This window comes from Patagioenas fasciata, chromosome 9 (assembly GCF_037038585.1).
Source record: "Patagioenas fasciata isolate bPatFas1 chromosome 9, bPatFas1.hap1, whole genome shotgun sequence".
NCBI classification, from domain to species: domain Eukaryota; kingdom Metazoa; phylum Chordata; class Aves; order Columbiformes; family Columbidae; genus Patagioenas; species Patagioenas fasciata.
Genome location: NC_092528.1, coordinates 6,836,191 through 6,854,637, shown reverse-complemented (window position 1 = coordinate 6,854,637; position 18,447 = coordinate 6,836,191). Strand labels below are relative to the sequence as shown.

General features: G+C 48.3%; 3 protein-coding genes and 1 long non-coding RNA gene across 12 annotated transcripts; 1 reads left to right on the top strand and 3 right to left on the bottom strand.

Annotated features, from left to right (window-relative positions):
* Positions 1–875: 875 nt before the first annotated feature.
* On the bottom strand, positions 876–3,064 carry TMEM41A (transmembrane protein 41A). 2 transcript variants are annotated; one of them, XM_065844805.2, is made up of 5 exons: positions 2,942–3,064; positions 2,719–2,872; positions 2,435–2,596; positions 1,580–1,718; positions 876–1,291 (listed from the first exon to the last, which is right to left on the bottom strand). In XM_065844805.2, the coding sequence occupies exons 1-5, from the start codon at positions 3,037–3,039 to the stop codon at positions 1,071–1,073; spliced, it is 774 nt and encodes a 257-aa protein (XP_065700877.1). In that variant the 5' UTR covers positions 3,040–3,064; the 3' UTR covers positions 876–1,070. The 2 variants fall into 2 exon arrangements, with proteins under 2 accessions (XP_065700877.1, XP_065700878.1); XM_065844806.2 differs by lacking the exon at positions 1,580–1,718.
* Positions 3,065–3,114: 50 nt separating this feature from the next.
* On the top strand, positions 3,115–16,232 carry LOC136104890 (uncharacterized). Of its 5 annotated transcripts, none has more exons than XR_010651816.2 (5): positions 3,156–3,293; positions 3,627–3,746; positions 13,411–13,627; positions 14,389–14,542; positions 16,087–16,232. It is a non-coding gene; the product is annotated as an uncharacterized lncRNA (long non-coding RNA). The 5 variants fall into 5 exon arrangements; XR_011740449.1 differs by having other exon boundaries at positions 14,389–14,788; XR_011740450.1 differs by lacking the exon at positions 16,087–16,232 and adding an exon at positions 14,644–15,296.
* LIPH (lipase H) lies at positions 3,292–13,418 on the bottom strand. Its single transcript, XM_065844167.2, has 10 exons — positions 13,009–13,418; positions 9,494–9,861; positions 8,479–8,587; positions 8,301–8,402; positions 7,931–8,020; positions 6,922–7,089; positions 6,030–6,125; positions 5,353–5,464; positions 3,868–4,041; positions 3,292–3,447 (listed from the first exon to the last, which is right to left on the bottom strand). Exons 1-10 carry the CDS (start codon positions 13,058–13,060, stop codon positions 3,363–3,365), a joined length of 1,356 nt encoding a protein of 451 aa, XP_065700239.1. The 5' UTR covers positions 13,061–13,418; the 3' UTR covers positions 3,292–3,362.
* ANAPC13 (anaphase promoting complex subunit 13) lies at positions 15,023–18,441 on the bottom strand. 4 transcript variants are annotated; one of them, XM_071812375.1, is made up of 4 exons: positions 18,419–18,441; positions 17,700–17,763; positions 17,255–17,380; positions 15,023–15,484 (listed from the first exon to the last, which is right to left on the bottom strand). In XM_071812375.1, exons 3-4 carry the CDS (start codon positions 17,351–17,353, stop codon positions 15,359–15,361), a joined length of 225 nt encoding a protein of 74 aa, XP_071668476.1. In that variant the 5' UTR covers positions 17,354–17,380; positions 17,700–17,763; positions 18,419–18,441; the 3' UTR covers positions 15,023–15,358. The 4 variants fall into 4 exon arrangements, with proteins under 4 accessions (XP_071668476.1, XP_065700241.1, XP_071668477.1 ...); XM_065844169.2 differs by having other exon boundaries at positions 18,405–18,432; XM_071812376.1 differs by lacking the exon at positions 18,419–18,441 and adding an exon at positions 18,117–18,223.
* Between the last annotated feature and the right edge of the window lie 6 nt (positions 18,442–18,447).

The following is an 18,447-nucleotide window of genomic DNA, read 5'->3' as shown; positions in this document are numbered from 1 at the left end:
TGGGCTGGGGGATGGAATCAGCAACCACGGCTTCTCATCCTGGGAACCTTGCTGTCCCACTCCGCTCCAAGGAAGGTGCTAAAATGGATGGAGCGTTCACTCTGTCGGCTTCTCAAGCACTCTGGGGACTCCCATCTACCCCCTTCCGTACCACAGGTTTATTTTATCCTCTGAGTGGAGATCAAACTCACGGAGAGCAGAACAAGGAGGTGCAAACACCAAAACCCCAGGAGGATAGCATCATTCCTGGGGGCTACTGTTCTCCATCAACTGGGACAGAGCCTACCTGCTTATTGGAAACCTTCTAGTTAGATGTGAGCAAATGCATAGGTTTAAAGGTGCTTCTCAAGGACAAATCACTGCCAGCCAGGCACATCCATTCCTCTTTTTTTCCTCCCTTTAGTCTTTGTGGGGAGTAGCCCAAAAAACACTAAAATGGGCAGGGGGAGGAGGGAGTAGGGCCTGCGTAGAGCTGGGAAATTCTGCTACAGGAGCGGTGGTGAAAAACACCCAAGGTGTTTGCTGTTGCAGCTCAGCAATGTGCTGTGGAGTCCCCGGTGCCAAGGGCTGAGGCTGGGCAGAAAACCAGCCTGCTGCCGCAGCCCTCGCACCACTGAGACGCAAAGCTGCGCTTATGAAGCTGGGCTTGGTGGGAAGTGTGGGAGCCTAAGGGAAGCCTGGGACTTGGGCTGGCAGGGAGCGCGGTGCTTGGCCTGTGTTCAAGAGCTGGGAGGGACTAAGGGGTCTACATTTACCTTCTTCACAGAATGCTAATCATCCTGATTTTTTTTTTCCATCGCCAATACATTTGCAGTGGGCTGGTGATACCCTCAGGTGCAGGGGAGACACAGGCTGATTGAAAGGACACAGGCAAATGAAGTGTGCACAAAGCCCCTGTATAGCGCTTTCTGTGCAGATACAGGCACAGTTAAACATTCATTAAAAATACAAATCTTACACCTCCTCTTAGACGAGAAGAACAATTAAAAACTGCAATTGTCCTTGGTCCACGGTGGCACAGAGCATGCAGAATAAACCCACAGGAACACGGACCTGGGGCACCTGAGCCATCACAAGCTCTTTTTGCCATTGAGGAACTGAGTCTGCTCGTCTCCATCCAGCTTCAGGTGCTTCTTGCTGTATTTCTTGATGAGGGCCCCTGGTATCAAAGCTGCCACAGCCATCGCAAGCAGTTTGAGCAGCGTGTTCCAGGAGAAAATGGCATCCAAAGAGGTGATCTGTGAGAGAATGGCTCCTGTCTGCACGCAGATGAAATTATATGGTGTAAGACCTGAAAGAAGCAGAGCAGAAACAAGCCTGTTAGCATCCCCACCCTGTGAAATTAGCTCAGCCTAAGGCCAGACACAAGGGTTTGTGTTCTTAACAGAAAGAATAGGGTTTGATTCAAAACTTCACTGTATTGGTGACGCACAAACATCTGCAAAATGCTCTGAGTATAAGAGCAGCATGAAGGCAAACAGTGAAGTGGGGCAGTCACAGCTCTGCCTTCCCCACCCCAGATCGGTGAGGAGCAGAGACAATGTCACGCTGCCCCTCAAACAGTCTCCCCAGGCCTTACCGATGAGCACGGAGAAGAAGAACTGGGACACGGGGATGTTTAAAATGGGAGCTGAGAGATTCAGAAACCAGTTTGGTGTCATGGGGAACAGCCTCAGGAACAACAAGAAGAAAAACAAACAGCTTCTGTTCTCCTCTACCTGCCAAGAGAAACATTCCAAGTTGTTTCTGCTTTTCAGACAGTGGTAACATCCAAACGTCCACGACACTAAAGTGAATTTAAGTTGTCTTCTAATGTGCCGCAACATAACATCCCGAGTAGCAAGTGACAGGAGCAGAGGAAACGGCCTCAAGTTGTGCCAGGGGAGGTTGAGGTTGGATGTGGGGAACAATTTCTTCCCCAAAGGGCTGTGGGGCATTGGAACAGGCTGTCCAGGGCAGTGCTGGAGTCACCATCCCTGGAGGGTTGGACAGACGGACATGAGGTTCTCAGGACATGGGGCAGGGACAGGGGTAGGGAACGGTTGGACTCGATCTGGAGGGGCTTTTCCAACCAAAGCGATTCTGTGATCAGTCCACAACTGATAAAAAGTGGCCACTTTATATACGGGAGCCCAATGGTGAGCCAGCCCCATCCATGCAAGCAGGGCAAATGCAATCTAACTTGAAAAATTAGGAAGTCATCAGCAGAACCACCTTCAGCTGTACAATGCAGCACAGGCACGTAATGGCAATTCTGGAGCATGGGGACTTCCCAATAAACCCATTATTTTACTTGGGATTTTCATTGGAGTCTGGGATTTTTCACACCCCCCATTTGCAAACAGGCTGTGTCGGAGAAGATCCGTATCTGACCTGACATATCCCCTGCACCTATTCATTTTTGGTACTAATTCACCCCACAAAGCAGCCTCACCTTGCCCTGCAGCAGAGCCACTTTCTCCGGAAAATAGTGGACGAGGAGCCGTTTCCCGAAGGCGCCGGACAGCAGGTAGCAGCTGGTGGCTCCCAGCGAGGCGAGCACCGAGCACAGCGCCAGCCCGGTCCAGGGCCCGAACAGCGCTCCGGCCAGCACGTTCTGCGGGCACACACGGCTCACAGCCCGGGGGACACACGGGGTGTCCCCGGCCCGGCTGCCTCCGAGGACAGGGCTCCCCGGAGGGGTCCGCACCGCTCCCCGCCCCCGCAGCGCGGCCGTACCAGGAGGCTGGAGCCGGGGATGGCGAAGCTCTGCTTGTAGAGATAAGCGGCGCAGAACAGAGCCAGCGCCGAGCCGCGGTGCTGCCGCTCGTAGTCCCGCAGCGCCTCGGCCAGCTCCCGCAGCTCCTCCAGGTCCGACGGGAACCGCAGCGGCCTGAGAGGAGGGGGGGATGAAAACACGCGGAGACACCCGGGGCGCCCACCCGGTTCGCCCCGCACCCACCTGCGCGCCTGCCCCGCGCTCAGCCGCGCCGACAGCAGCCACAGGGCGGCCGTGGCGGCCGCGAACACCAGCACCAGCCCGGCCGCCCGCCGCCACATCCCGCGATGGCCCCGCAGCGGCCGCCCCGCCGGCCCCGCCCCCGGCCGGCGCGCAGGCGCACACGGGGCCGCGCCGGGAGGGCGGGAGCGGCCGCTCCCTCGGCACAAACCCGCCCCACAGACACACGCCGCCATTGCGATTTTGTCACTTCCACACACCGCAGTTGTTATTTTGTCCCTTCCACAGCCCCGTTTATAAATCTCAGCCTCCACAAGAGGGTCCCGCCGCTCGGTCTCCGCAGAGGAACTTTGAGGTGAGTCCCCACGGGCTGTGGAAACATCTTCCAAGGTTTGACATAACATTCAGAAATAACATTCTGGGCTCAGCTCCTGCGCCAGCACGGGATGGGCTTGAAGGTCTTTTTGGTGTTCTCCGTCAGGACAAAGTCGTACCTGCACAGCTGTGGTCTGTGTAAAAACAGTTGACACGAGCCAAAAGTGAAAAATTGGCCTATTTGTTTTGTATTGTCTTATGTATTAATACAATAAACCACCTTCTCAAGATAACTGGCTTGAAGCACACCTCCCTTTAGGTGCAGATACAGGCACGGCTAAACATTTGTTAAAAATCTTACACCTTCTCTTAGATGAGAAGAAGGATTGCAAACTGCAATTGTCCGTGGTCCGTGGTGGCACAGAGCGTGCAGAATAAACCCACAGGAGCACCGACCTGCGGCCTTCGCAAGGCAGCACCATTTATTCCCTAGGTAGGTGTGCAGGAATAATTAAACGTGAAATAAATGTAATTCTTCTGGATGAACTCAGCGAGGCATCTGGAATGTTAATTTACTTTGCAACAACAGAAATGGCTCGTAAACCTCCGCTTACCTTTCTGGGTTTGTAAGTGACCGGAACCTCATTTGGAGAATCCGGAGTTTGAATTTGGGGCCAATGACAGATCCTGTGGAAAATGTCAAGGAAATTCTTTCTATGTTTTCGAAGTCCTGGTCGAATCCAATTAGCAAAGTGATTTGGTTGTACTGCTGAAAGGCTGCGGCTTCTCTAAAGATAAAGCAGACAAGGTGTCAGAGTCACCAAGGGAATTGCACTGGGTTTAATATATCCAGTATAATATTAGAAACGCTGCTGGGGGAGGAGGAGGCCTGAGCTTACAATCAGTTTGTGATTTACAAGAGATGTGTGTGGATTCAGGTCTCCAGGTGTGAACCTGCTCAGCCGCTTTTGCTCTCAGTTATGTGGGGTGGGAGTGGGGACACAGGTGTGATGCTGTTTGCTGTGGTCCCAAAACAGAACCCTAACTGTGTCTGTAAAAATCTGTGTGTAACAACGCTGTACGGCTGAGGTAGCTCTACAAATGGAAGACTGTACCCTGGGGATATTAATGCCCCTCACTAAATTTCTGATGGTTCCCTTCTGTCAAAAGTAGCAGAAGTGTCTGTGAAACAACGCAGCGTTGAGTGGAATTAACGGAGAGTAATCCAGCTTCTCGAGATAGGAAAAGAGCACCGGCTGGAAGACATGAAGCCTCGCAGGGTTGGTGTTTGACCATGTCCCTTTTTGACAGAATGGCCAGTTCCACTTGGAGATACGCACAGAAACTGCCCTGGTCTTGGTGCAAAAAGCAGCAGAGCTGCTCGCAAGAACGCGGTGGCCACATGAGATGTTATCTAGCTGGTTGTATGGCTGTAGTTTCAGGTTTCCCTGAGGAAGGTGAAGTGTGGAGATGAGACTGGAAGTGTCTCCCTGTTGCGACATTACAAAAGCTTGGCCAGGTGTAGAAGTTTTGGGAGGCCTGACAAACAGGGCAAGTTTTAACCTGTCCGAGGTGTTGAGGAGGCGTGTGTGTAACCATGCAGATATGGCTGGGAGAACGTGCAGTTAGAAACACTTGGGGAAAACTAGTTGAGCAGGACTTGTTTGGCTGGAGTGTGTTGAGATCCATCGCGAATTTGCATGTGCGCATAAACACTAGTCGCTAATTTGCTTCTCCAAGTGGAATGAATTGGTTTGACCTGGGTTCATCCCAGTTGTTCTGGGCACCTGCAGCTGGAACACTCCTCTACAAAAGGGAACAGGAGATGTGTTTTTCCTCCTGCTGCAGCAGAAGCCTGGGACAGCTGTGCTGGCTGAGACTGTCACTTCAGTCCTTACCGTGACTGGGAAGGGCTTGGGCTGTCAGCTTGTGTGTGCTGGGGAATCTGTGACAATCACATAGGGCTGGGGAAGCCCAAAGGTATGTATGCTATCAAGCATCAGCAGGGAAATTCGAGGAGGATATTTCGCCTCCTCCCAGATGCAGTTGTACCAAGCAATTCACTGACATTTACAGATCATCAGATGGGTAAGACTTACGGGTTAACTTTCGATTCTGCCTTATTCCCAGATTCGTCAGCTAGTACCACACTGAAGGTGCCTCTCCTGGTGTCTTTGTTCCACGTAATAATATCCACAAAGTAGTGATAAACTGCAGTGAGAGAGAGAGAGTGCTTAGACTCTCCCATTTGCTTCTCCGAAACAACCCGGTCCATTTAACTCTATATTTCTTTCTCCTTCCCACTTGCAGAGGAAGAATCTTTGCAGAGATTTCTGAGCTCAGGCCGTAATCCCTGCCCATGGCTTGGCGTGTTGGTGATAGTGAGGGTGAAAGCTTTTGTACCTGCTCACCTCGGAGCACATCTCTGTCTGTCATCATTCCCACACACCTCTTAATTGCACAAAAGAGTGGCGTGTTGTTTTGAAACACATTTAGGAACTACCCTTTTATGTTTCATTTGCATGTTCTCAGCAAATTTCCTCGCAGTGTGAGCAAGATGAGCCTGTTCTTGCACATCTGGAGTGAGCAGTTGGCTTTCACAGGCAGGTTTGCAGGTAAGGAGGGCAATGGCAAGACTGCAGGTGGACACAATTCTGTCGGGCTTTTTTCTCAAACGCCGGCAATGATGCCAACAGCAACTAACCGCCTCTGCTCGGCTGTTGCTGGAGAAGGCAATACACAAAGAAAAATCATCCCAGAAACCTTAGTCACTTACTGCAAAACGGCTCTTTGTCGGCTGTATCAAAAAACATACTTGTCACTGGATGGCTCTGTTGCGTTAAATAGCTTTTCCACTTATGGGCGTAATAACCTATAGATGACAGTTTGAAAATGAAACAGAGTTACTGCACAGGTGTATAAGGAACTAAATTGCTGAAAATAACAAAGCGAGTATTTAAGAAATAATATATTGCTTTCCAGCTGCAAGGTGTTACTGGGACACATGCTCCCGTACTCTGTAGACTTATACAAGGGCTTAATTGTGTAACTAAAGACAACAGAGTGTCTAAATATGCCTGGTTACTGTTCAGCACTTCTTTTAAGCTCGCTCTTTTTCCTTATCTGGTATCCATGGCCAAGCAGGATTTCGTTTTGCAGTGCAGCTTTACAAGTTCGCTTCTGCAAGTGCCAGGTGTTTTAGCATCAGCATTTCAGAAATGGCAGCCTCAAGCTGGGACACCTCTGTGGGTCAGTTACAAAAAAACCCAGAACGCTCCTTGTTAACTCCTCTCTGCCATTCCTTTGGCACTCAGGAGGGGTTTGTGGTGCTCAAGATTTCTTAGAAAAGATTCTGTTTTAGCAAAAACATGCCCACATCCCCCAAGCTCTGCAGATAATGGACTTGAATTTGTTGTTTCTGTGACTTCAGTGTAAAGATCGCAAGTTGTGTTTTGGCTTTTCTAGTTCTGGATCCTCTCCGTATGGATTTCTGTTCCAGGTCATAACGTGATGTGACCGTACAAAGAGCAGGGAAATTTGTCAGGCATCTTTTTCCTGCAGCAGAGGCTTGTGCCTCTGCAGAAGCCAAGGAGAGACCATCCCGAAAACCTCAGTGGAAATAACTTCTCTGTATATTCAGGATGTTTTTACACTCCCTGGATCCTCACCTAGGACGGGGCACGGCATCGGCCAGAAAGTTGCGCAGCTGGTACATTTGCCATTCCTGTAATTTCGGTAGGAGTCGCACGGGTACGCGGTGATATTGCAGCTCTGTTTCAGGGATGACATGAACAGCAAAACAGACCTCTGGTGGTCACATTTAAAATACTGCAACCCTTCATCATACATAGGGAAGAAATATTTCGTTAGCAATCCTCACGCTGCAGGAAAACAGTATTAGTGCCCTAGCAAAAAAAGGACACACCAGTGGGCAGTCGCTGACCAGTCTGAACACAGCAGGTTGCACTGGGGAGCACTGGGCTGTGACAGAACATGGCCTTCTGGTTTGGTTTAAAAAACTCTTACTAATAAAATGATTTGTTGTGTGAGCAGCAAAATGAGTGAAGCCTCTTTTGCTATGGATTTTTCTTTCAGGCTAGTTCCCCGTGTAGATTTTCTCGGGTCTGGCAAGGGTTGAGCTCACATTACTGCCTTCTCTGAGGTATCTTCTTCACCCAGCTTTCATAAAACCAGTTCTGCTGCTGCGCTGGAACGGAAAAGTGTGTCTTGCATTCCAGCCGAGGGCTCTCCCTGTCAGACTGCACTGTCTGTGCCAAGAAAGGCGCGTTGGATTCGGTACAACCTGCTTTCTGAACAGGTTCTTGCCATTGCTAGTCCTTGGAGGTTTGTGTGTGTTCTAAGTAATTAAAAATATATACATATCCCACAGGTTTTCTAAATATAGGCACAAAATGAAGGCACAAATCTACCTGATGACTTTTTGCATGGAAAATTAATCCTAATTGCGTTTGTGACTCAAATGCCAGGCTGGTGCACATCAGCCGAACTCCTTTACGTCGAGTGCCGTGGCAGTGCTGGGAGGAGATTGCTGCCACGGCTTCCCCACAATATGGTTTTCCTGTATTTTCTGAGCAGCGACTAAGTTTCTCTGGCCTTCTCTTTTCTGATTGGAAGCGTTTTGTGGGTATTTGTGCAATTCAAGGCAGAATTAATTACCAGAGAATATCGTCAGTGGGCAGCCAGGCTGGTCGGTGCCGCCGTTGGGGTAGAAGTCAATGTGGCCTAGAGCTTCTGTGTAACCCAGTCCTGGCGAAAGGGAATATCAGCGGTGAGGGAATATTAAATTGGAAAGTGCAGAAGAAAACCTAAGAAACTAACTGGAAAAAATAATAGTTATTTATGTCCAGGATGCCTGCCTGTGCAGGAATATTAATGTCATTCATCTATTTAGGTGGCAGGCCAAACAGTTGTGGCCCACCTGAGTCATTTTAAGAATGGTATCAAATTCTTAAAAATAAGCCTGTGCGTGTGAGAGGAGAAGATGTGGGGTTTTGTGTCGCTGCCTGCGGGGAGGAACGTCACGTACCATCGGTGTCTGAGTGGATAACGTCAACAAACTGCGCGTCCGTGGGGTCCAGCCTCTCGCTGGGCGGCTTTCCCCGGTACAAGGGGCCTGCGGGGTCTAGGCCTGCAAGGCAAAACCAGGCGCGTGGCGTCCTGCTCACGGTGAGGAGGAGGAGGGACGGACAGGGGGAAGTGCTCACCCGTGATCCTGCCCAGTGTGCCGCCGAACAGCTGCCCCACGAAGCCCGAGATGTGCGCGCCCAGGCTCACCCCGATCATGTGGAAGGAGGCGAGCGACGCTCCAGCAACCTGAGATTGAACAAGGGCTTGTTGGTTGCAGATTTTCGGCATGTGAAAGACATTAAAAAATATGAGGTGAATGTAAATGCATCTCCCTGCTTTCCCTGCGTTTTCTACTCTCTAAATATTCTCCTTTTGATAGTTCCCCAGTACAACCAGCACCCAAGTTTGAGGCCACATCTCAGAGTGCTGTGATGAGAACAGTTCCGGAAATGGTTGTATTTTTGTGGGCTGGTGACTACAGGTGTGGACAGGATCAGGTGTTCATGGGGCCCATGAGCACAACTCCAGTTGTCCCCTTGGAACAGGCTGCCTAGAGCAGTGGTGGAGTCACCATCCCTGGAGGGGTTGGACAGACATGGAGATGAGGTTCTCAGGGACATGGGGCAGTGCCAGGGATGGGTTATGGTTGGACTCGATCTTAAAGGTCTTTTCCAACCAAAACGCTTCTGTGATTTTCTTCTATATGGTTCCTGCAAGGCCTTAGCGGACACGATGATCCCAAAGATCCAGTGTCGTCATTGCCTGTGCAACAGCACAGAGGAGCTGCCAACTGTAGCTGATGCCCATAAGCTGACTTTTGGACACCAGGAAAGTGGAAACAGAGTTTCTATGTATGGGAAAACATGTCTGTAGGTTTCTCTATCCAGAAATGTAGGGACTTGGAGTGTAAAATGAATATTGCAACAAAATACCATTGTACCAAGTCAGTGGTTGGACTCAATGATCCTTGTGGGTCCCTTCCAATTCAGGGCATTCTATGATTCTATGGTACTGCAGTGTAGCTGCACTTCCAAAAATTAATGTATTCCTTTCTAGGAATTTCTTTTCCCAGACGTCCTGCTGTGTTTAAACGCTTCCTTTGTGCCCTTTCCTCTCTGTGCGTTAATATCATAGTGTGAACATTCAACTTACCAACATTTCATCCATAAGTTTCTTGAGAATCTCAGCGACTCTTTTGCAGTTTCTGGAAGCGTTGCTGTAGATGAGAGTTGTTGCCCCGTGGTTCCAGTCCACAAGGATGACGTTCATGTCTTCTGCAGAGAGCAGGAGCTGCACCAGGTCGGGGATCCAGACTGGGCGAGAGCCCGTGAGCCGGTATCCGTGGATGATGAAGGTGGTTTTCTTGCTCACATCTAGATACTTGGAGGCTGTTGAACTGAGCTCTTCAGCGCAGTGTGGGTTCTGTCTGGTGTAGAGCAGCAGCTTCACTTTCAGGTCTGTCCCTATCAGAGCGTTGCCAATGCTGAGAGCTGTGAATACGGGACATGTCTCCCCGGGATCTGAAAGAACACAGCGCAGCAATCCTGAGGTTAGCACCACGGGTCTGCTTTGACCTTCTCTACCTGCCAGCCCTGCACAGGTACATACGTTGCGAGCTGAGCTGGGGCTTCTCCTTTCCTCTCCATTGTGTTTATGACTGGAGTTACCCTGAAACGGAGGTTTTCTTGCTGTGTTGGAGCACAGACAGCAAGTAGCGCCTTCTCAGAGCAGTGTCCCCTGGAACAGCACGGTCCTGCTGCCACGAGCAGCTGGGAGATGGATGGACGCTCCAAAAACGCCACTGCTGCAAGGAGGGTGTTAGAGCCCAACAACTAGGATGGTTGCAGTAGTGGTTTGGGAGCACACCCAGATGTTCTGGACAGGTCCCAGGGTAAAGAGAGATCCCCTTGGATCTTCTCTCTGAGAAGGTGCAGAGGATCTTGCTGTTGCAAGGGGCAGCTCAGCGCTTCATTTGTATTTGCAGATGCAGCCTGCTATTTCAGACTGCAAAATGGGACACCCTTTGCATGAGATATGTCACTGGTACTGTTTTATACACAGCTGGAGAGTAACTGGATTTTATGTAAGCACTGCTTTATGGGAAGGTCTCTGGCATTGGAAAGCCTGGCTTAGTTCCTTGCTTTGCCGGCAGAACACAGGCTGAGCCTTCCGAGTCTCCAGCAGGGAACGGAATAACTGTCTGCAGACACACACTGCTCATGATGCCCTCCCGGGTTTTGCAGCCTCTTCCTGGCTCACAAGCCTCTGCCCAGAATCCCTTTAATCTTATTGAAGAGCCTTGTGGCCGAGAGTGTCTCTCTCACACCCACACCCTGGCCTGCAGTAATTGCTCAGGCTCCAGTTGCTGGAGAAATCTGCCCGATCTGTGTTGCGTAAAGGCCTGTGCAGTAGGTAGAAGGGCTTAGAAAACCTGCAGCTGTAAGCTAATTGTGCTCTAGCAAACCTCCAGTACTCTGCATTTAAATTTCTAAATTATGAAACTCTCACAGTTTTTATGAGCAACTTTCATTTTTTTCCTCCTGCGGAAACCAGGAGCATGAGAGTGATATAAATGCCATGTGCCCGGCACATAAAATAATCTGCTCAGTTGCCACAGTTCTGCTAATTACTTTGTAGAAGCCCCAGGAGCTCCAGAAATAAAAGTTAATAGGCTAAAAGGATGTTGCAGTTAAGTCCAACTGGATATTTTAAATTGCTGCCATAAATTCAGAAATAAATTTGAACATTTGAAATCCGTGGAGTCCTGCTTGTGTAAAGCCCATGGTAAAATATGAATAGTAGAACAGGAGCAGTGAACATGAACCCTCAGCCAGGCCAGTGAACATCGGTTCTTGCTGTCACTTTGTTCTTACAGATGCTCCAGAGAAGCAGCAGCAGCAGATCTCCCGTGACGCTGCTCACGTGGAGATCTCAGAGTCACTAGCAGAGAAAAGGGATCATTTTTTGCTGATACGCACCAGCATACACAGTGATACTTAACAACTGTCCTCCAGGTGCTACGACAACAGAAAAATATACAATTATGTTTATTTTTTACTAATAACTAGAAATTGTTTTAGTTATTGTATACTCTTTTAAAATAGTATTGTTAATTGTCTTTACCACCACTGAAGCTGTAGTAATACAGGCAGAAATGCCAGGTAATATTCTCTATGGTGCCAAGATTGCACTGATTGCTTAATTTGTTTCTCTGTCTCCGGCATTGTGCTGAGACTTGCCCAAAGGAGACTGTGTTTGTCACAACAGCCCAGCCTTGTGGTAAAGAGCTTTTAAAGAGCTGGTATCCTGGCTTTGCTCTTCTTTCCGCTGAGCACACTGGATCCCAATCCCACCCTCATGGCTGGAAGCGTCTTTGAAATGCCAATGTGATTTCTCTGATGGGGCAAGAGGCTTAATGAGATTAATTCTGCAAGCAGGTAAGCGAGGTGGAAACTAAACACCCTGACGCTGTACCTGACCCGTCTCCAACAGACCACTTCCCTCCCAGAAAGGTGAATAAGTGAAAAATAGATATATTCTGAAGTTATATACTCCCCGGTGGGAGTGTTGTGGTCATGGAAATGGTCCCAGGCAGACTCTGGGGTATTTGCTGCAGTCGATGCTACTCGAGTCCTGCCTTCCCCTGGTCTCCCTCATTCCTGTCTTGGAGATGGTGTCTGGAGGCTTCGTCTTCCTTCTGTCCTGGATGTCTGTCCTATGGACTGGCAGGGTTTGCAATAGTGGCATTTGGGGGCTGTGAATTTGAGGCTGTCTGCGTGAATAAAGTAGAAACTGAATTTTTCAACTCTGTTGGTCTGTCCTCTTGCAAAATGAAGCTGCTTGCCTGGGCTTTTTTCATTGTTTCAAAAGGCTGGTCTTGTGCGTCCGTAACGAGTCTTGAGCACACTTCACTACCGCACAGCGAATCTCGGTAGCGCTGAAGATTCCCATTGCTTTCCCACAGAGAGCGTGCCCTCTGCCTCTTAAACCGCTCCTCGCTCTCTCCCTGGGTTCCCTTGCTGCCTTCTCACACAATTCTCTTTTTCCACTTCTTATGAACACATTTGCTAAGCATATTGAACAAGCTAAGCAAAACCTGACCCCAAGATTACTCTAGAGAACCTGATGAAATACAAGTCAGTATTTGTAAGAGTACTGTTTTGGTTTTTTAATCGTTTGTTTTCCCTACAAAGCAGAGAGCTATGACTTGACTTGCTCCCGTGTGTGTGCTAACACAAGGCAATACATTTGTTTATTGTTACACAGGTTGATTCTTGATGGGGCTGTGAGGATATCAAATGAAGCTTATTGTTCATAAACAGTAATTCATCCTTCGTGTCTGTCCTACAAGACATTGCTGAAAAGAAATCATTCTTCTCTGAAGATTTCAAATTACATTTTTGGTGTCGATGGATAGTACTTTATATAAGAGAAATGTTTGCAAAGTGAGGAAAAGATAATAAAATTGACTTCTGGTTTTACATTTGGAACTCGTAGAGCTGACTCCATGTAACCAGTATAATTTGCTTTGCCAAAATAAATAATGCCAGTGAAAAACCCTGCGCAGTATCCATAATGCAGAGGGTAGATATATTAACATTTCTGCAAAGCACAGAAAGCCTGTTATACTTGACAAAAACGCTCAAAACAAATGGTTGATTTCTTACCTGTTTTCACCCCATACAAAAGGCAGATGAGCACGACACAGAGTCTCAGCATATGGACTTCCACATGGAATTTCTACAGGTAAAATATTTCAAGGATCCCACAATTTCTTTGGCGTGTGCCCACTCTGACAAGAGTTTGCTGTCTCCTTTCTGCCGCTAACAGTAGGTGTGGTGAGAGGAGGAAGTTACCAGCCGAGATATGAAGACCAGTCTCTAGTTATACAACTCAAGCCTTTTCTTAAAAAGGTGGGGCACCTCCTATTCTACCAGGTTTCCGTATTTAAAATATAGTTTGCCCTGGGGAGTGACTAATCAAAGACACAAACGGTTTGGTATCATGCTGTGAGCAGCACTTTACACGTGTTGAAACTAAGGAAACGATTGCCCATTTGTCTTTTGCAGAGGATGTCAGAAGGCAGCAAAGAACGTGGGTGTCCCAGCAAGTGCGATACGTATCAGGGCAGGGCCAGCCCTTGTTTTTTCAGTGCCCTAATTTGGTAGTGTTCACGTTCCCCACATCCCTTCAGCAATCCTGAGCGCTGCGACCCTGCATCCTTCTAACCTACAAGACCTCAGGCAGGAAGAGGACGCGCAAACGCTACGTCGTGACAAAAAGAAGGTACCAGTTTGAGTCAGTCTGGAGCTGGAAGATGTAGTGGCAAAATTGGAAAGATGAGGGTGGTGGGGAGTTTGTAAAAGGGTGAGAGAGGGGAGGAAAAGAGGGAACAGGATGGCTGCTGGATAGAAGCTGTGTGGTAGCTTTGCCTCATGTTTTCTTAGCAAATTCCTCTAACGTAGGCCAGGGAAGAGGAACATGAGGAGGATCAGAAGCACTTCATTAAGCATAGGCTGTTTTTTCCCTGTGGTGATGATCCAACGAGGAGCTGAACTATTACAGTTCCCAGCTGCACCGCTGTTTCTTCGCTCCATGCTGTATGTATGAAGCTTCTTGACTTCCGCTAATTCTTGGGTTAATCCTTAACTCTGTGTGCAGCTCCTTCTTGTTCAGACAAGCGCGTGCTGCCGGTCTGGTGCAGATGGGAGCGCACCCAACAACACACGTGGTGTTTTTTTCACAACCACCTTGAGCTCTCCATCCTCACGCAGCTCAGCAGCCACAGTCTCACAGGACATGTGCCGTGCTGCCATTCCATTTGGTAACCACGCAGGCAAAAGTTGGTTTGTGCTGTTCTAAAGAGGATAAACATTGAGAAAAGACACCAAAAAAACATCTGTGAAGTCTGGAAGCTGTAGGCTCCAGGAAAGTGCTTTTTCTGATGCGCTGGCAAAAGAAAAATCACTTGAAACATTGTTTCCCTTCCAGTTCCTTTCTCACCTCTACCAGTAATCTCAAACTCTGTCAAAATATTTTCTCCTTAGCAAGCTCTGCCAATGGTGCGAAGGAATCGGTCCAAGAGTGAAACAGGCGAGATGAGCAGAAGGCTTTTACCTATTGCAAAAGACATTCAAGAATTGGATAAAATGAGATAAAGAAATCAAGAGGGCCTTTCCTTTCTTCTCGGCATAAAAAGAGGTAACAATTTACTGCCTGAAGCTAAGCCCTGCTTGTTTCTTTTCCTCGAATTTCCATTTCCCATCTGAGCCAGCTCATGCAAGCGGCATTTGGTTCAACAGACACTCCCAATCATCCCTCAAAGACAATGATCCTGAGGAACCACCATTTGAGCATAAGATAGACTGTTTAGAGTACACGTGTTGGCAAACATAGCCAGGCTGTCAGCACTGGAACTGCTGCCCATCGCCAGCATCAGACCCTGAGGTGAGCAGTTCAAATGACCACTGGTGTTTAGATTCCTTCCAGCTCTTGGAGCCTGCTGGCCAATGTTTCACACGCCAGCCACACACGCCAGGTAAAGACGGTTAACAACCAACTTGAGGTTGTTTGTTTTTTGCATGTTGAACTCTAAGCACAGAACACACAGGAATACTTGTTGGGACACAAGCCTTTGGAGTCACAAATGATCCCATTGTGAGCTTTGAAATCAGTGAAAAATTTGAGACAGTAAAAACTACTTTTATCACATGTCAGAAACATTTAAGATCAGAACTGGCACCAACTTCAGAACAATTTAACAGAAGATATGAAATAATTTTACATAAAAGAAACATTCTGATATTAGCTCTGAGCTGTCGGATAGTCATTGTTATTTCACACTCATTATAGAAGCATTTTAAATTGTGTTTGGTCTCTGTGAGTGGAACCATGGTTTGAATCCAAGCCTTTTTCAGCAATGTTTCCTCCTTAGTGAAGCTTATGACAGCGATAGCTGAAAAATATTTGTTTTTCTATTGCATTCATGCATCCACTGCATGAAATCTCACTGATTCACTAGTTTCCCGTGGGTGGAACATTTTCATGGAGATACTGGAGAGCCAAATCTGTCCACTTCATTTCCTGCTCTTTCACAGACTCGGTTGTGCCACCGTTGTCTTGCTCTGGTTCAGGAAGCTCATTCTGAGAACAAAACAGAGGTACAATGCGTTCCACAACTCATACGCTTCCAGAAAGGAGCGGGTTACTAAGACTTCATATGGATAAATACAAACATCCACAAATGAGACCAGAGGGTGCATCTGAACAATACATATCATACATACCGATCCACTTAAAAATGTTTCTAAGCCCAGTTATGAAGAATGTTCTTTTGACATGAATGCGGTGCTTAATCTGAAAGGTAGTTTGGTTTTCCAGGACCCTGGGGCCTTGCTGTACACTCAGACTGCACACACAGGGAAGCAGACTATATAGCAAATGTGAAATAAGTAAATAATAGCACGATGCAATTATTCCAATGGTTGTTTGCGATGTGTTTCTTTTGCTGTTGCTGAGAATACAGCTCCTGCGTTTATTATAGCTGTTATTAAGACAACTGGTTCTGTAACATGTTACTTTCCTATGGCAGGTGAGAAATCCCTCCCCGTCTGCGTGCTGAACTCAGGTGTGGCTGTGTTGTATCAGCTGCTCAAGTGAGAAACCCCTACCAGGTGCAACACAGAGCTGCTCCTGACACAGTAAGGACCAGCTTTAGTTAAACAGATTTTGTCTCCTCTCCCTAGGTTATTTGTTCTTGGTGTCGCTGGATTGGTGCAGCCACACAGAGTGTGTGTTATTCTGCCAGATACTACTTGGGCAAGAATTCGGAGTGCAAGATCTCTGGAAAACCCAGCATGAGCTAAATAAAACTTGAGTTTTGAAAACAGCATATGATTCGAGCCCATTTGAGTTCACGGGAATCTCTGGAGTGAGCCCTGCCTCAGATGCCCAGGACAGGCTCATGTGCCATTCTGTTTGCTCCTTTACAATGCCGCCGTACTCGGCCTCCTGTGAATCTGTGCTGGTTTTGATATGTCCTCAGAGCCAATCCCATCCATGGGGATCTTTATTTCCACAGCCAGGCCTTTCTTGCTATTGTTAGTTGATAAGGCCTCCCGCTTTGCGGCTGCCATCTGTATGTGACTGTAAGTAGCTCAAGAGATGGCTGTAAGGAAAGAAATAGTTGTGTTTCTTGACTTGGACAAAGGCAAATGTCAGCAAGGAATCGGTTTATAATATCTGATGTGCCTAGTAGAGGTTATCCCAAGCAAAGAGGGGTTTGGGCTCTCGTGTCTGAGAATCACACTTCTGCAAGATCGTTCCCTCCAGCCCAGATTTTGGCAGTAAAACTTTGTGTGTTGTATGGATGGATTTTGGAGGTGTGTAGCTGCTCCTTGTCCTCTCTGAAAACACAGTGGTATGAGGGCTAAAGCCTGAGCCATGTCACTGGCAATTTGGAAATGCCTTTGTGCTAAAGAAACCAACAGCCTATCAGTCCCCAGAAGGTGGAAATAAAGTGTAACCAAGACTGTAACTGTCAGCATGAGGCTGATCTGTTCTACAAACCAAATGGGAAACCACTTCAAACACTAGTAAAGCGAAGGGGAAGCACTGAGAAAGGATGATTCCACTTCTCCCTGGTGCCAAACCCAGAATTGTGCAATGGGAAGGGCACTCTGGTTCTAAGGAGATTTTGCAACTGGTCAGGAGGAGGGGGAGAGAAACATCCATGTCCTTGTATGTGCACAGGAATGAGTGGCACATAGGAGAGACAACAAGTGAGTCACATCCATCCCAGGAACCTTTTGTACAAATTAGCTGCACCACAAACAATCCTGTGTCGTTTCATGGAAGGGGCCATGATAAACACACCAGCCCTAACTCGGATTGATAAGCAGCAATTCACCTTACCAGAGGGATCGCCACGTCCTCGTACGGCAATTTATCTTCCCTCCAGGCGTCATCGATCAAATCCAGGATTCTGCCGTCCCTTTGCACTTCGCTGTCCATCCTTGCAGCAGGCGAGTACAGCTAAATCTGTGACACAAAGCAGATGTGGTTCCTAACACCCGTGTCCCCAGCCACGTAGCTGGAGTTTTGATCTGATTTCTATTAAGCTTAAACTTTAATGGAAAACCTTGATTTTCCTAATCCACTCAAAAAGAGGTTATAACCACAGGGTAACTAGTTTGTCAGAAAAGAATACTGAATTGTGGGTTGACGAATATATAAAACTGGCCTGTTATTACTAATTATAGAGATTTACAAGCTCCTGATCTTTAGAGGTCTCTTTTGAGGGAGCTTGAGGGCGTAGAGCTCTCCCTGTCCCCCCTAGCTGCGCAGAACCGTTGCTTACCGTTTGCTGCCGACTCGCCTTCAGTCCCTGCTCAGCAACGTAACTCACACACACCTTCGCCAGCCTGGGAAAGACACAGAACAAAGCGTTTAATGGCACAAGAAACACTGCCGAAGCCTGAATCACAGAATGATTTTGGTTGGTAAAGACTCTCAAGACCATCGAGCCCAACTGTTAACCCAACCCTGGCAATACCCCATGTCCTAAGAACCTCACGTCCGTCTGTCCAACCCTCCAGGGATGGTGACTCCAGCACTGCCCTGGGCAGCCTGTTCCAATGCCCCACAGCCCTTTGGGGAAGAAATTGTTCCCCAGATCCAAGTCCAATAAGAACACTATTCTAAAAGTCTCATATGAATTATTCTATAAGCCTAACATGAAGTCCAGGAAACCGGTGAAACAAGAGGGAAGTAAGACCTGTCTCACACACTCAGCTACCAGAATCATTCGGGGATTTGCTTGGGATTCTGCCCTCCTGGAAACGCCACTTCAGGAACCCGCCCCTGTGTGACCCGGTGCTGTCACCCGCTGGCTTGATCGCACCACCGTTGCACACAACCGATATTTATTTAAAACCTGGCGGTCGGGGGAGGGCGCCGGAGCCACCCGGCCATGCCTCGTCCTCGCCTCCGGGGCGGGGACAGGCCCAAGCCCCCCCAGCCCCGCGGTGTCCCCGTCCCCTGCGCGGTGCCCCGGCCGCCATACCCTGCCCGCCATACCCTGCCCGTGTCCGCCGGCAGCGCGCAGG

Coding starts and splice junctions, on each gene's coding strand:
- TMEM41A (XM_065844805.2), bottom strand. CDS start 3,039: ATGTGGCGGCGGGCGGCCGGGCTGGTGCTGGTGTTCGCGGCCGCCACG. Junction 2,873..2,941: donor AGCGCGGGGCAGGCGCGCAG/GTGGGTGCGGGG, acceptor CCCTCCTCTCAG/GCCGCTGCGGTTCCCGTCGG. Junction 1,292..1,579: donor CTTCTTCTCCGTGCTCATCG/GTAAGGCCTGGG, acceptor TGCTTCTTTCAG/GTCTTACACCATATAATTTC.
- LIPH (XM_065844167.2), bottom strand. CDS start 13,060: ATGCTGAGACTCTGTGTCGTGCTCATCTGCCTTTTGTATGGGGTGAAA. Junction 8,588..9,493: donor AACTTATGGATGAAATGTTG/GTAAGTTGAATG, acceptor GTTCAATCTCAG/GTTGCTGGAGCGTCGCTCGC. Junction 8,403..8,478: donor CACACTGGGCAGGATCACGG/GTGAGCACTTCC, acceptor TTTGCCTTGCAG/GCCTAGACCCCGCAGGCCCC.
- ANAPC13 (XM_071812375.1), bottom strand. CDS start 17,353: ATGGACAGCGAAGTGCAAAGGGACGGCAGAATCCTGGATTTGATCGAT. Junction 15,485..17,254: donor AGGACGTGGCGATCCCTCTG/GTAAGGTGAATT, acceptor TTTTGTTCTCAG/AATGAGCTTCCTGAACCAGA.